This window comes from Aspergillus japonicus (assembly GCF_003184785.1).
Source record: "Aspergillus japonicus CBS 114.51 unplaced genomic scaffold BO86scaffold_17, whole genome shotgun sequence".
NCBI lineage: Eukaryota > Fungi > Ascomycota > Eurotiomycetes > Eurotiales > Aspergillaceae > Aspergillus > Aspergillus japonicus.
The window spans coordinates 221,344-235,191 of record NW_020291654.1 but is presented as its reverse complement, the minus strand read 5'-3'; the positions used below and the strand labels follow the sequence as shown (position 1 = coordinate 235,191).

General features: G+C 55.3%; 4 protein-coding genes across 4 annotated transcripts; 1 reads left to right on the top strand and 3 right to left on the bottom strand.

Moving 5' to 3' along the window:
* Positions 1 to 471: 471 nt before the first annotated feature.
* Positions 472 to 2,903, top strand: BO86DRAFT_360110 (putative triacylglycerol lipase (LipA); the record flags this gene model as incomplete). Its single annotated transcript, XM_025669796.1, has 9 exons — positions 472 to 1,097; positions 1,221 to 1,335; positions 1,404 to 1,522; positions 1,580 to 1,647; positions 1,706 to 1,796; positions 1,854 to 2,107; positions 2,161 to 2,447; positions 2,540 to 2,675; positions 2,736 to 2,903. 9 exons carry the CDS (start codon positions 472 to 474, stop codon positions 2,879 to 2,881), a joined length of 1,842 nt encoding a protein of 613 aa, XP_025528781.1. The 3' UTR covers positions 2,882 to 2,903.
* A 1,800-nt stretch (positions 2,904 to 4,703) lies between these two features.
* Positions 4,704 to 5,790, bottom strand: BO86DRAFT_388393 (uncharacterized protein). The gene has a single exon (XM_025671845.1). It carries the CDS (start codon positions 5,720 to 5,722, stop codon positions 4,934 to 4,936), a length of 789 nt encoding a protein of 262 aa, XP_025528780.1. The 5' UTR covers positions 5,723 to 5,790; the 3' UTR covers positions 4,704 to 4,933.
* Positions 5,791 to 6,589: 799 nt separating this feature from the next.
* BO86DRAFT_388392 (cystathionine beta-lyase STR3) lies at positions 6,590 to 8,464 on the bottom strand. The gene is made up of 3 exons (XM_025671844.1): positions 8,063 to 8,464; positions 6,924 to 7,967; positions 6,590 to 6,864 (listed from the first exon to the last, which is right to left on the bottom strand). The coding sequence occupies exons 1-3, from the start codon at positions 8,258 to 8,260 to the stop codon at positions 6,802 to 6,804; spliced, it is 1,305 nt and encodes a 434-aa protein (XP_025528779.1). The 5' UTR covers positions 8,261 to 8,464; the 3' UTR covers positions 6,590 to 6,801.
* A 210-nt stretch (positions 8,465 to 8,674) lies between these two features.
* Positions 8,675 to 12,766, bottom strand: farA (CeGAL family transcription factor). The gene is made up of 10 exons (XM_025671843.1): positions 12,506 to 12,766; positions 12,267 to 12,291; positions 12,029 to 12,046; positions 11,779 to 11,900; positions 10,948 to 11,708; positions 10,814 to 10,886; positions 10,333 to 10,761; positions 10,097 to 10,279; positions 9,089 to 10,042; positions 8,675 to 9,014 (listed from the first exon to the last, which is right to left on the bottom strand). The coding sequence occupies exons 1-10, from the start codon at positions 12,634 to 12,636 to the stop codon at positions 8,966 to 8,968; spliced, it is 2,745 nt and encodes a 914-aa protein (XP_025528778.1). The 5' UTR covers positions 12,637 to 12,766; the 3' UTR covers positions 8,675 to 8,965.
* Positions 12,767 to 13,848: the final 1,082 nt, after the last annotated feature.

The following is a 13,848-nucleotide window of genomic DNA, read 5'->3' as shown; positions in this document are numbered from 1 at the left end:
CTTCTTGCAGGAGGAATGACACCCATGTCGGATGATATCACCTGCCATTAATCCTTATTATTCCTGCATCATGCGTGGAAAAATGACTCCGCACTGGATTCGGAGCTGCAGCGGACTCGGGCTGGGCATGGTTCCACCTATGGGCGTTCTGGTCGGACATGGAGTTTTCATCTCCGATTGCGGTGTGATTCGTGGCAAGGATGGAGAGAGATCCAGCATGGTTTCGGAGGAGACTACCGGATGTGTCCAGTTGCTGCAGGTTAAGCTTGACTCGATACTGTACAGTACATAGTGTAGGATGTAGTATGGAGTATGGAGGATGGAGGATGGAGTGGGTTGATGCAGGCTGGGTATGCCTGGTCTCTACCATCGACTAACTTGTAGCACTTATAAAGTAGCTTGAGTGCCTTGCGGAGACATCAAGACAGCAAGAGAGAGACAAACGACAAAGCTGAGGGACATGACATGACAATGGCCTGTCTAACCATCCCCGTGACCCATTGGCTCCCAACCCTCACCACTCTTCTACTTGTCGCAACATCAACATCTGCCCTCCCCAACAGTCCTTCCCCATCTTCTTCTTTTATTCCTTCTGCAACTGCGTCCTCTTCTATTGCGTCTTCCTCCCCACCAACCGTAACCCTCCCCTCTAACCCCCAAGACCCCTCCTCCTCCACAATCTTCATCGGCCGCTCCCTGCCCGAATTCTCCCAGGACCTCTTCCTGGGCATTAAATACGCCGACCAGCCAGCGCGCTTCACCCCCGCCACGCTCAAGACCCGCTATCGCGTGAGCGACAGCGACAGCTACACCACCTCCACCTCCAGCGATGACAATGCACAAGCGCAGACAGAAACAGACATCTACAACGCCACGCAGTACGGCAACGACTGCCCCGGCTACGGCAGCGACGAGACCACCCTCGTGGCCGCCGGGTGGACGCGTCTGAGCGAGGACTGCATGAATCTGAATGTGATTCGGCCTGCTTCGGTCGGTACTGTCGGGTCTACTGGGGAGAAGGCGGAGGGGGAATTGCTCCCCGTCATGGTGTGGATCTTCGGGGGTGGATGGATGCAGGGAGCGACGAGTGATCCGCGGTTTGTTTTCCTTCTTCTTTTGGGGGTGGGGGAGGCCATGCGATGGGGAACTGGCTTGTTGTCGGTGGGTTGTTGGTTAGCAGCTGACTGATGATGATGATGATGATGATGATGCAACTGCAGGTATAACATGAGCTACATCCTGCATCAAGGCGCGCTGAACAATAAACCCGTGATTGGCGTGTCGATCAACTATCGGGTCGCAGCGTTTGGGTTTTTGGATTCGAAGGAGGTTCTGGTGCGTTTCTCGGCGTTTGTCCTTGTGGGGGGGGGGAAGGGGAGTGCTGTGCTGATGCAGAGGTGTAGGAATCCGGGAATACGAATCTGGGGCTGCGGGATCAGCGCGTGGCCTTGCGGTGGGTGAAGGAGAATATTCGCGCGTTTGGGGGCGATCCGGAGAAGATTACGATCTGGGGGGAGTCTGCGTGAGTTTTGTCCTCGTGTGCAAGGGAGTGGGTGCAGCTGCTGATGAGCAGGCGCAGCGGGGCGTATAGTGTTGGGGCACATCTGGTGACGAATGATGGGGATAATGAGGGGCTGTTCAGGGCTGGTGAGTGGTTTTTTGTTTTCGAACTGGTGCTGTGGATACGGGGCTGATTTTGCTACAGCGATCATGGAGTCTGGCAACGCAGTCGGTCCGCCCTGGAACGGCACAGACTGGTATCAGCCCATGTATGACCAGATTGTGAATCAGACGAAGTGCGTGTATACACCCCGGACACAGTTCCTGCTCTCTTACTGACAGCTGCGGTGCAGCTGCACCTCCGCCTCCGACACCCTGCAGTGTCTCCGCGAGGTCCCCTTCGAGACCTTCTACCCGCTCGCCTACAACGGGCTCGAGTGGTTCGGCACCATCGACGGCACCTTCATCAAGGAGAAGCCCCAGATCAGCATCACGGCAGGCCGCTTCGCCAAGGTGCCCATCCTGCACGGGACCAACACGGACGAGGGCACGAGCTTCGGCACCACGGGGACCAACACGGACGCGGAGTGCATTGAACAACTGATCGGTGGGCACCCTATCACCCCTTACGTCAAATGCTCCAAGGTCTAACCGAGGTAGCCTCCAAACGCTGGGTCCTCGACCGCGACCAAGCCACGCATCTGCTCGGCCTGTACCCCAACATCTCGGCCCTGGGCTGCCCCTACGGCTGGGGCAACGTCACCTGGCCGGCCCGCGGGTACGAGTACAAGCGCTACGAGTCGATGGCGGGCGACCTGTGCATGGTCGCGCCGCGGCGGCTGCTGGGCACGCAGATGGCGCGGTACGAGCAGGAGGTGTATGCGTACCGGTGGGATGTGGCGGCGTTGAACGAGACGAGTGTGATTGGCGTGCAGCATTTCGCCGAGGTAGGCCGCTTTCCTTTCTTGCCCTATGCAATTGCTCCGGGGGACTCCACAACGACCTCTCTCCTGGAGACAGACTGATTCTAAGTATCTAGATCCCCTTCGTCTTCGCCAACCCCGACCAGACCATCACCCCCCTCGGCTCCGACCCCACGCGTCTGGCCCTGGGCAATCTGGCCGCGAGGATGTGGACGGCGTTTGTGACGGATCTGGATCCGAACGGACATGGAGGTATGTCCCCCATCGGATCGTGGTTGAGGAAGGTGGTTTGGCTGACCGTTTGTGGGATAGTCGACGGAATCCCCCAGTGGCCGCGCTATACGCCGGCGGACGGCCCGGCCAATTTCGTCTTCCGGCTGCCGCGGACGGAGAGTTATGTCGAGGCGGATACGTATCGGGCGGAGGGGATTGAGTATATCAATTCGATTGCGCGGTAGTTTTGGGACAGAGTGGCTTGGGGTGGGTGGGTGGTGCTGGATGGGGTGTTGCATGACCGTACAGTATCAATGCTAAACAGTTAAGCTGATTTGCACAAAGATGAAGACAATCTGATTCGTATCCGAGAGTGCATCCTGATGTCAAGGTTCTATCGCTCGTCCATTTGACTATCGCATGCCCCAGCCGGAACCGCGTAGAGTCCATACAGACTGGACCATCATCAACAACGTCAGCCAGCCCCTACCCGACCAACCGACGATCTGATGAACCATTCCAGCCACAGCATAATCATGTTCGCATAACCGAAAAGCCAACGATGGTTCTCTCTCGTCTTCACGATAGCCCTCACCAGAGTGATAGCTTGTCCACCATGCGAATTCATACCCCGTCCTGTACAGTAGTACCCAGTGTCCACCCGGTGCCAATCCCCCTGGGCTTGAGGAGCCTCCTGTGCACAGTGCACCGAGATCCATCCACCCCAGCAAGCCCACCAGACGCAAAGCCTGTCGAGCAACGGGAGTGGCTCCACCAGTTGCGTCCTGTACTATACATACTCGACTCCATTCCCCGTGGTCTCTGGACCTTCCTTACACAGAGTGTCCATGTCCATACAGTATGGGGAACCCCCCTCGCCAACCCAGTAGCACAGGATGTACGGTACTGTACGGTACAGTATAACTTGATATGCCCGACATGTACGACTAGTACGATTGTTTTCTCTCTCTCGCTCGCTCGCTCGCTGTTCTGGTGTTGGATGTATACAGCGGATGCTTATGCTTCTTGGACGTGGCCGTGGCCGTGGCCGTGGGAATCTCGGCTAGGCTAAGCTAGGCTTACCTATTCCCCTCGCGATTGGCAATCTGGATTCATGCTAGCAGCGCATGCTAGCACCGTCGTCAACTACGTACCAGCTTCGGGATCTTCCACCCTTTTTTTGTGGTGGTGGGGGGTTACAGTGCAGATAGGATAGCACAGCGGGAAAACTCCGTACAAGGCCCCCCGTACTGTACAGTACGTGCAAAAGGTTGGTCTATAGGATACTAAGGTACACTACTACTAACCATGGCCCGGGATCCCCCACCCCCACCCCCACCCCCCCAACCTGCCGAATCCAGATCCGGTACCTTGTATCCGATGTCCCTCTCAGCAGCTAGATGGATGTCGGTTCAGGTTCAAACCACGACAGATTCTATGTTCTATTCTATATCCTCACTGTACTGTACTGTACTACAGTACAGTACTACTGGAACAGTACATGTACCCGGAAACCACAGATCAATCCTGGAACTCGAAGCAGATCTGCGTTGCTTGGCGGCTCAGGCTCGGCTGAACCACCAACACCCGGGAGCATACAATGGATATTCCTCCCGAGTCTAGTCTATTCAAAGCGAAGGGGGGGGGGGGGGGGGGGGGGGCGCCTGGGATATGCCGTCATTGAGCAGTATGACTTGCCCCCTTCCGCGCTTCGTTGACTCCCGGGGGGGGGGGGGGGGGGGCAGATGGAAGAAGTAGCCGTAGCCAAACAAAAAGGCAGATTGGGCAGGGCAGGGGAGATGCTGGACTGGAGAACGCCAATACCTATCTGAATGTATCTGAGCCCCGAAACCGAAGGATGACAATTCATTGACCGAGGGTTGCGTGGTGTGAGGTGTGGAAGATGGAGGGAAGTGGAGTGGAGTGGGGTTGAGTGTATGTGCTTGGGGTAGGGTATGTATGGGTGGTATGTGCTTGTATGTGTGGTGTGGTGTGGTGTGGTGTGGTGTGGTGTAGTGTAGTGTGTGTAGTGTGTGTAGTGTAGTGTAAAGTGCAAGTGTAAGGGTTAAGGGTAAGTGGTGTGAGTAAGTAAGTAGCGGCAAGCGGCGTCCACCCCCCGCAAGTCTATCGCAAACGCCGACAAAACAAGAGCCAAGTTTATGAGCATCCCCCAAGTCCAGAATCCATAAGGACCCATTTCTTCCCCTCAACGAGATTCCAGAAAACCCTCATCGCATGATATGCATACCGATGAAACCCATCGACTATTCCCCGGGACAACCACACCCAAGGGCCGTCTAAGACCTCTGCCCCTCCAACCCCCCCATCAACCAAGCCCTCATCCTCACATTCACGACCCCACCCACCCCATACGCCGGCACGATCTTGCCCATCCGTGCAAAGCAGCTGGGCACATAATCCCGGCGGATCCGCGCCACGCGCTCCCGCCACCCCAGCCCCCCGGGGGGCTGCCTATTATACAGATCCAGGCCCAGCAGATGCATGGGCGTGCTGGCGAACTGCATGAGCGCGGGACAGCTGAACTGCGCCAGCGCCGCCTTCATGCCGGGGGTGGCGGCGACGCGGTCGGGGATGTGCGGCGCCAGGAGGGCGGGGATGTTGAACGAGGCGAAGATGGTGATGCTGTCGCGGAGGCAGAAGAGGGCGTAGGAGACGCGCGGGACGGTGGGGGCGCCGGGCCCGGTGGCCGGGTGGCACGCGGCGGAGACGGTGTGTTGGGGGCGGGGGATTGCGATTGTGGGGGAGAGGTTGGCGTTGGGTTTCGTGGGTGGTGATGGGGTTGTGCTGGTTGCGCTGGGGGGGTTGGTGGTGGTGTTGGTGCCCGGGGCGGGCGATGCCCCGAATATCCGCGCGAATCGTGCGTCCTTGTACACGCAGATGCCCATGTTGACGACCGTCGTCGACAGGAATTTGGCCGTGCCGGGGAAGACCGTCGAGAAGGGCTTGTCGCGCATCGTCGACAGCACCGTGTCGATCGTGTTGGCCGTCAGGTAGGTCGACGTGTACAGCGTGTAGATCAGCAGGAACGGCGTGCTGAGGAAGAAGGCCCCCGGGTGGCGGGCCATGGAGCGGAAGCAGGAGGTGATCGTTTGTTGGATCGGGAGGCCCTTGGCTGCTTTCTCGATGATCGCGCTGGATAGTGTGGTGGACAGGTTAGTGGGATCATGTTTTGGTTGTACGGCGTGGTGCTTGGTGGCTGGCGGAGCGGTGCTGCGATGTTGAACAGAACGTACCGATCAATGACGGTGATGACCGGGCAGGTTAAGGCACCCGCCGTGGCCGCGCTGGCGATATCCACCCCCAGTCGCGTCCCCAGACGGTCGGTGTTCCACCTCGTCGTGGAGACGGACGATCGCTCCGTGAGGGCCGACATACTCGTAGGAAGAGGCGAGGGCGCTTCGGGAGCAAGTGCACTCCGCGTCATGTTCTAACAGGCAAAGTCGAAGACACAACGAAAAAAAGAGAGAGAGAGGGCTGATTGCTAATATAACGTCATCCGGACGGTGGCTGGAGAAGACAATTGCCGCCGATTCCACAAAATGAAGACCGATGCAGAAAATAAAAGCCTCACTCAAAATACAGACAGACTACTGAAACATTGTGTTGGCCACCAGCGCGCCCAAAGATCACTTGTCACTTCTGCAAAAGCAAACGAACGTCAGTCAGTCCGTCAGCCGTAGAGAAAAAAGAAGTCGGGGGTGAGTGAGTTGACAGACAGACAGACAGACAGACCGACCGACCAAATGCACCCACGGACGAGAATCACCCGGCCGGCATAAATTGGATGCGCCTCGGGAAATGTCCTCCGATGCCGGCCGATGCAATCGTTGTGCTCGTATTAATCAATCAATCAATCAAGCAATGGGTATTCGAAATTCCGACATTTTTTTCAGTCAGCCCTTGCGCGGTCGGTCCACTTCCCGGGAAATTATCAAATGCTCAATGCTGGATCTATCATTTCTTTTTTCTTCTTCTGGGTCTTCATACATACAACAAGTCGATTAACATGCTCCAAACGCCCAACACAAAATAGATAAAATCGAATGGAAAATTGTCTCCCCAACCGTAAATCCCATTGCTCCCTGGGCTTTTCGTCCTTCAAGGCCCAACGCACCGTATCCCAGTGTCATTATGCATATGTAGCTCATTCCGACGTGTTCGCCTGGATCCCTTCCAAGGTGACGTTGACGGCGCCAGCTTGCACCAGCTACCACATTTTCGTTAGCAAATGCATACACACTACCACAAATCGAGGCCAGAACTTACCGCGCGCTGCAGGTCATCGATCAGATCGTCGACGTCCTCAATACCCACACACAACCGGATGAGATCCTCCGGCATCGCTCGTTCCTTGCGCGTCTTGGCGTCGATGCTGGCATGGCTCATGCGGCAGGGCATACTGATCAGGCTGTTCACGCAGCCGAAGCTCACGCTGATCGCCCACAGCTTGGCGCTCTCCACAATCCGCTCGCTGACGCCCACATCGCCCGTCTCAAACGACAGGACCGCGCCCGAGCCGCGGGCCATCGAGTGGTGAAGCTCATACTGAGGGTGCGACCGCAGCCCCGGGTAGCGCACCTTGAAGCCGTGGGTCTCGAGGTACTCCGCAATCCGCTGCGCATTCGCCTGCTGCTGGTCCATGCGCACCTTCAGGGTCTTGACACCGCGCAGCAGCAGCCACGAGTCGAAGGGGGACAGACCGCAGCCGGATGCGTTGATGGGGAAGTAGAGACGCTCGCCCAGCGCCAGGTCGTTCACGGCGATCACACCAGCCATGAGATCGTGGTGACCCGAAAGGTACTTCGTACCACTCTCGTAAACGATATCCGCTCCCAGATCAAGAGGGTTGAGGAGAAGGGGCGACATCATGGTGTTGTCGACCGAGACGAGGCAGTTGGGGTTCGCCTCGTGGGCGGCCGCGGCGATCTGGGGGATGTCGACGATCTTGATCAAGGGGTTGGTCGGGGTCTCGAGCAAGACCATGGCCGTCTTCGAGGTCAGGACCTCGCGCACCTTCTCGGGGTCGGTGGTATCCACATGGTGCACAATGATTCCGCCGTTGGTAGAAAGATACTTCAGAAGGCGGTTGGTTCCTCCGTAAAGGTCATCCCCGGTCACAACTTCATCGCCAGGACGAAGCAAGCGGGTGATCACATCCAGAGCGGCCATACCCGACGACACAACCAAGGCGCGCTGGGCCGACATGATCTTAGCCAAGTGCCGCTCGAGGTGAGTCCGGGTGGGATTTCCGGAGCGGGTGTAATCATACTCGCCGCCGCCTGCGCCGGAGCTTTGTTTGAAAGTGGCACTCTATCCGACGAGAATTAGCTTCTTATTATACCTCAATTGCCTACCCTCGACGTCACACCGGGTGGCATTGCAAGACTGGACTGGCTGGTCGGTACCTGATAGATCGGGACGCTGCTGGCATTGTACTGATCATTGCTGTCCGTGTAGACCAGCTCGGTGGCGATGTTGTAGCGTCTGACACCATGCGGGCTGGATGGAGCAGGAGAAGGGGGCAAATTGTGTCCCTCGAGGTCAACGCGAGGAAACGCCTTCTTCGAAGCGCTGGAATCAGCACCGGATCCTGAGGCCGACATCGCTGCGGGGACGGAAGGATTCGCGGGAGCAGAACCGACAGGGGGGAGGGGGGAAAGTTGAGAAATAAGACAAGAAATAGGCAGCACCAAGTGATGAACTAATCAGCAAATCAAGATTTGATAGAAATGGGCAAGAACAATCAAAGCTTGCCAAAATATAAAGATGAGTGTTTTGAAAGTCGAGAAGGATGAAGGAGAGGGAAGAATGGACGGAACAAATTATGGCCTTCCCCAGAAGAGTCACAGACTCACTCACAGCCACTAGAATAGACGGGAGTCGGTATGGAGAGACCCAGATGGAGTCCAGCTGTCATTGGCTGAGCCGCCAGCATCGCGATGTCGTCATTCACTAGGCCCATTCCAGTAAAGTCCTGAAGCAGAATGACTCAGCATACTACAGTATGAACAAGCAAATTGCTTCAGTTCCTTCGTGATGTGTGAGGTAGGTGTGTATATATACAGGAGTATTATCATGTGCCAGACCCCCTCCCCTCGTACTCCTTCATTGCCTGCTTGTAAAAACGTTGATCCCTCACCGAAACCGACTCCAACATGACGTCCACCATGCCCATGCACAAAACCGACTGAATTCCAGCAAAGCTAAAGATGTAAGGACAATCATCACCCTCAATTAACTTCCCGGTCCCTTAAGACACAAGCATATCCGAGTGCACAGGGTAAGTAAGCTATACATTATGATCCTTCTCAGGTCGCCATCTCACCAAAACTGCCATTGATGCCGAAGAATTGAAACCTAGGAATCACCATCAGTAAGACACTTCAGGCGACACGTCTTGAAAGCATGACGGGAAAGAAAGAAAGACCTACCAATCCTCCACATTGAGCGTGGTCGGCGCTGTTGGGCCACTGCGAGAGCTCGTACTCCAGTTGTCGTCCTGACTGCCTGCATCCATGGGACGCAAAGTTGCCTCGAGGTTTTGCATCGGCCACGTCTGCTGATTTTCCAGACCATACATTGGTTGCGCATGCTGGCCCTGCAGCGCAATGCCGGGAGGCAGATTCGACAGAAGCTCCGGGCTCCCGTGAGAGGCCGAGATACTGCTTCGTCCTGGCATGTGTTGTGGCATCATACCAGGTTGTTGTACTTGAGAGGGCACCTGCAGCTGCGGGTCAACTGTAGCAGGCTGTGGAGATGTCAGCTCTGGGAAGAACGCTGTCCCGTCAGGAAACAGTTGATCGGGCTGGAAGTTCTCCCACAGAGACGGTGAAAGATTAGGCGTTGTTCGCGTGACGAGGAAGAGGTCTGGTGGTGTGGCAGGCAAAGAGAATTGATTGAATGGGGTTGTTGGACGTGTAGTCGCCCGCGAGTTGCCAGGCCCTCCATGTCCTGGAGGTGAACCCTGCGGCACGTTCAGACCGGGCGGCAGATCCCTAGATGGTGTGACCGCTGGGGTTTGGGGTCGAGATCGCTCGTAAGACACCGGGGGCGTCGGCCCACCATTCGGCAAGCCAAGATCCATATCATCAAACTTGCGCTTTGGTGGATCCGGTCTTCTGACGTGCGGTTGCTGCACTGTCTCGGGCCGTACACGCTGATGCCTTTTACCTGCAGCTTTCTGCAGGCGTTCCTCAAGAACCTTGTTTCCAAGAATGGATTCGAACAACGTGTGTACCATCTTGGCCACAAGCCAGACCTTGGACACGTCTTTGAGAGCTTGGGTGCAGATGTTGATCCTCTCCTGGCAGGTCGCCACAATCGAGGGCACAGATGAACGCATCTGGTAAACGTGCATGATAAGAGCCGAGAACAAACTATAGACACTGCTCAAGAGTCAGCAGCAGATTGGCAACGGCTGGCAGCTGAATCCTACTCACATGAAGGCGGGTGTATAACGAATCTCATGATGAGCCTGCAAATTCTCAACGATGGATGTGATCATCCCTGCAGCCTGGAAAGCGATAGTGCGCGACGGATAGGTCATCTCTTCCACGCGGTAACTGCTGGGGGCCGAAGAGGCAGGCGGCATATGCGCTCTATGCAGCAAGCAAAGAGTCGTACTTTTGATAGGGTTAGCCAGAGTAAAAACCAGAAGCTCTGCTTCGAGACTCACTAGTAGTTCGCATGCAGCAGAGCCGCCCAGAAGTGGTGTTGCTGCCGTTGCCAACATACTTCTTTGGGACAGTTCTGTAACCAATCTGCCAGGGCCATGTCTGAGTGCGTCAAGTCCATAGCATTCATTCTCCTCGACTTTGAAGCCACGGAATACTGCTGGGAAAGGACCAAGCCCATGATCTCGCATAGTTTGACGTATTGGAGGAAGAACTGCACATGTACCGGATCAGGCGGATACTCCGCGGCGATGTCGACCTCGTCTTCGATGAAGTCGTCTTCGGTCAGCATTCCGACGTCCGAGTCGTCTGTGTTGATACCAATGGGGCGACCCAGTGCAACCGCCACCGACCGATCCCGAGTGAAAAGGGTCCACCAAATTCGCTTCCACAGCCTCTTGTCGGGCTTGCTAAGCTGAGACGATTCCACACTGTAACTAAATGAGCATACTCGGCTTCCTCCCAACAATTCAGTCAACATACCTTCGATGCATGCCCGAGCCCTGCGCCACGACCATCGCCACGCGTGTCCAATAGAAAACGTTCTTCGTCACGTCTAAGGCGTGTCAATAGTGTGTCAATAGTGTTGTAAATGAGTGAAGGTAAGATCGACGTACCCTCCGGTCCCTCCCAGTACCAGCCTAAAAGGACCAAGGCTTGAACAATCGTCACGCGGTCGTCTTCATAATTGGCATCGTACAAAGCCTTTGCGCGCTTGTAGAACGTCATGGCCGCCGGGGTCGTTGAGCCGTTGGCATCCATGAGTTGCGGGTTTGTGCAGACCCTTGAGCCAGCAAGGAGAATAGCCTGAAGAAGAAGTAAGGAAGGAGGGTTCTTGGGATCGCGGTAGTGTCGCATGAAACGACTGCGATTGACAATAGGCACCACCGGGGCAACCCATTTAAAGTAGGCCTCAACCAGCTCATCACACAAAGGTTTCGGCGGCAGTAGAAAGGCACCACGTTGGTGAAGGATATCTAACTCCAGGCTATCCAAATCCGTCACTCTGGCGCGCGTGCCACCCATGTTGGGAGGTAGAGGATAGTGCACAACATCGGTAGTGCCATGGCGGTCTTGGACTAGGAGCGACAGATTCGACGACTCGCCGAGGTAGGCGACTCTTCCAGCTTCTTTGATAGGGGCCCGGGCGAATTTGGGCTTCATGAACTGGGCATAGGCTGAGTCATGGGACGCTTGTTTCGCAGCTTGCGATTCGGTGAGGCTAGTTACCGGCATTCCGTCCATCGCCATTTGACTCTCTCGGTATCCGAAGGTAGCATTGCTATTGCTCGATGACACGCTTGCCGGCGGCGCGGTGGTGATTACGGTGGGCGGTTCCTGTTTTGCCTCGGGCAGCCTCTCATCGCGTTCCTCACTTCTAAGGAGCAGAGTATGATCAGCCTGAGTGGCTCAGAAGGCAACCCTCTCGAATTCAGACCAGAACATACCCTTCAGACTCCTTCGACTTGGATTGGTTCTTCTTGCGTTTCGGCGTTGGGATCTTGCATTCAATCGAGAATGCCACACAGTTGGTGCATGGAACACCGAGGCTGGCAGCGTCGCAGCGAACCTGGGAATTAGGTCGTGCTGTTAGTGATACAGTTCCGTTCTGAACCCCACGGGCGCAGGGACGGAGGTGCGACCGGTTGGGGAGATGATCCAACAATATCTTCGCCTTTAGGGTAGGGGAGTACTCACTTTGCGAGCATGACATGTCTTCACAGCGCAGATAAGGTCAGTCAGTCAGCACGAACAATTATCTTCTGATACAGGATGATGGTTGTGTTGCAATCGTGCGACCAGCATCGATCGCATGCGTTTATCGCGGGCGGGCGGGAGAGCCAGCGAAACGAGCGAAGCAACAGGTGAGTTGGGATGAGCCGAGGTGCCGAGGCACTCCAGCACAACGCGACCTCGCAGGAACAAAAAGACGTACCTCACAAGCACGCGACGCACGTTGTCTGTTTCGCAAAGCGATTAGATAAAGAAGATTAGCTTCTATAAGTTCCCCAATCTAGATCCGAGCCTCTGCATTTTCCCCAGTTGTTTAAAATAATCTCCGATTCCAGGGGGAAGGTTTGCTTTTGCGCCTGAGCTCCTGAAGAAGGTCTTACAACCCCGCGAGCGCAAAACCCGCAGCACATCCAAGGAAAAGGGATAACAATATCAACGCACCTTCGAAAACTCATGTGTCCGCCAGTTGCAGCGCGCACCGTAGTCCCAGGGGTTCCCGTCGAGCCCGCAGTGCTCGGGGCAGGGCTGGTTCTGGTGGCTGTTAATTCGATGTGATTCTCTGCTGGGTTCATGGCCACAAGGTATCCATCCAGACAGAAAGTCGGAGCAAAAAAGGGAACTTGGGCGCGACGGAAGCCGGGGGGGGGGGAGGTTGCGTGGTCAGAATAAGGACAGAAGAGAATTCGGATTCGGGGAAATAAGTCGAGAACGGGGAGGTAGGATGTGAAAGGGAAATGGAAAGAAGCGATGCGAGCAAGATGCGCGGAGTTGATGACTCTGCTTTTTTTGGCCTTTGCTAACCTTCTTTTTTTCGACCGTGGGTTGGATTGATCAGCTACTGGAACTGACCCGGAACGGTGTAGCCTGTCTGTCTTAGTCCGACAAGTGTAAATTGTCCAGGGGACGGGGCGGAATGAGACGGTCAAAAAGGCCAAGCTAGCAGAAGAGACGCCACTCAAACGTGGGAAACTGGACAATCGGGAGGTCAGACGATAGCGGAATGAGGGGTGCAGGAGAGAGGAAATTCCCGGAATGAGAGGGAAGGCAGTGAAGTAAATCAATGATGATGTGGTAATGGCAGTGATGGTGGTGGTGGTAGTGGTGGTGGTTGATCAGGAACCCGCAGAACGCTGGGAATAGTTACGGCTAACTACCCTAAGACAGCAATAATAGCGATAATATAGAATAAACTCAAAAAGTCAAGGGACGGACCATCCACGGAGAGAGGGGAGAATTGCCCTGCAGGTGGCGTTAGGCTGGAAAAGAGAGAGGAAGAACCAGACCAGACCAGCACCAATTCAAGTAGGATGACCGTTTCGACGGTGGAAGTGGAAGGGGGGGTTGAGAGGGAGTGGAGAAAATGGCTTAGTATTGCTTTGATGCTTGCTTGCTTGCTTGCTTGCTGGTCCCAGATTTAGTACTGAGCATCTTTCCTTAGCTTACCTAGTAGTGCTAGAGAACTTAAGTTAGGGTCCATTCAGCGCATCAGCTCAATCAGGAGGAACGAACTATGCCAGAGCTAGAGATGAACCTGTCAGACTATCTATATCTGTCCATGTCCGACTCGACTGAGCTGCATGCGGACTTATTGTCAGTGTTTGGGATGGGTCGGATCATGAGACCATTGGCAACAGATGAGACAGGGATGATACTCAGGTTGGAGAGACTTCGAACAAGAAGGAAGGATTGAATCAACCTCAGCCTCGAGCTCTCACATCGCGCATCACATGATTCCATATGCCCAAACAATATGTTCCTTGATCAAAGTGCCTTTCAAGCAAAGA

Excerpts from the sequence above, each read along its gene's own strand:
- farA (XM_025671843.1), bottom strand. The coding sequence starts at position 12,636 with ATGAACCCAGCAGAGAATCACATCGAATTAACAGCCACCAGAACCAGC. Across the intron at positions 12,292-12,505 it reads GGACACATGAGTTTTCGAAG|ACAACGTGCGTCGCGTGCTT; the intron begins GTGCGTTGATAT and ends TTTGCGAAACAG. Across the intron at positions 10,887-10,947 it reads GTACTGGGAGGGACCGGAGG|ACGTGACGAAGAACGTTTTC; the intron begins GTACGTCGATCT and ends GACACGCCTTAG.
- BO86DRAFT_388392 (XM_025671844.1), bottom strand. The coding sequence starts at position 8,260 with ATGTCGGCCTCAGGATCCGGTGCTGATTCCAGCGCTTCGAAGAAGGCG. Across the intron at positions 7,968-8,062 it reads GCAGCGTCCCGATCTATCAG|AGTGCCACTTTCAAACAAAG; the intron begins GTACCGACCAGC and ends CTCGTCGGATAG. Across the intron at positions 6,865-6,923 it reads TCGATGACCTGCAGCGCGCG|CTGGTGCAAGCTGGCGCCGT; the intron begins GTAAGTTCTGGC and ends AAAATGTGGTAG.
- BO86DRAFT_388393 (XM_025671845.1), bottom strand. The coding sequence starts at position 5,722 with ATGGCCCGCCACCCGGGGGCCTTCTTCCTCAGCACGCCGTTCCTGCTG.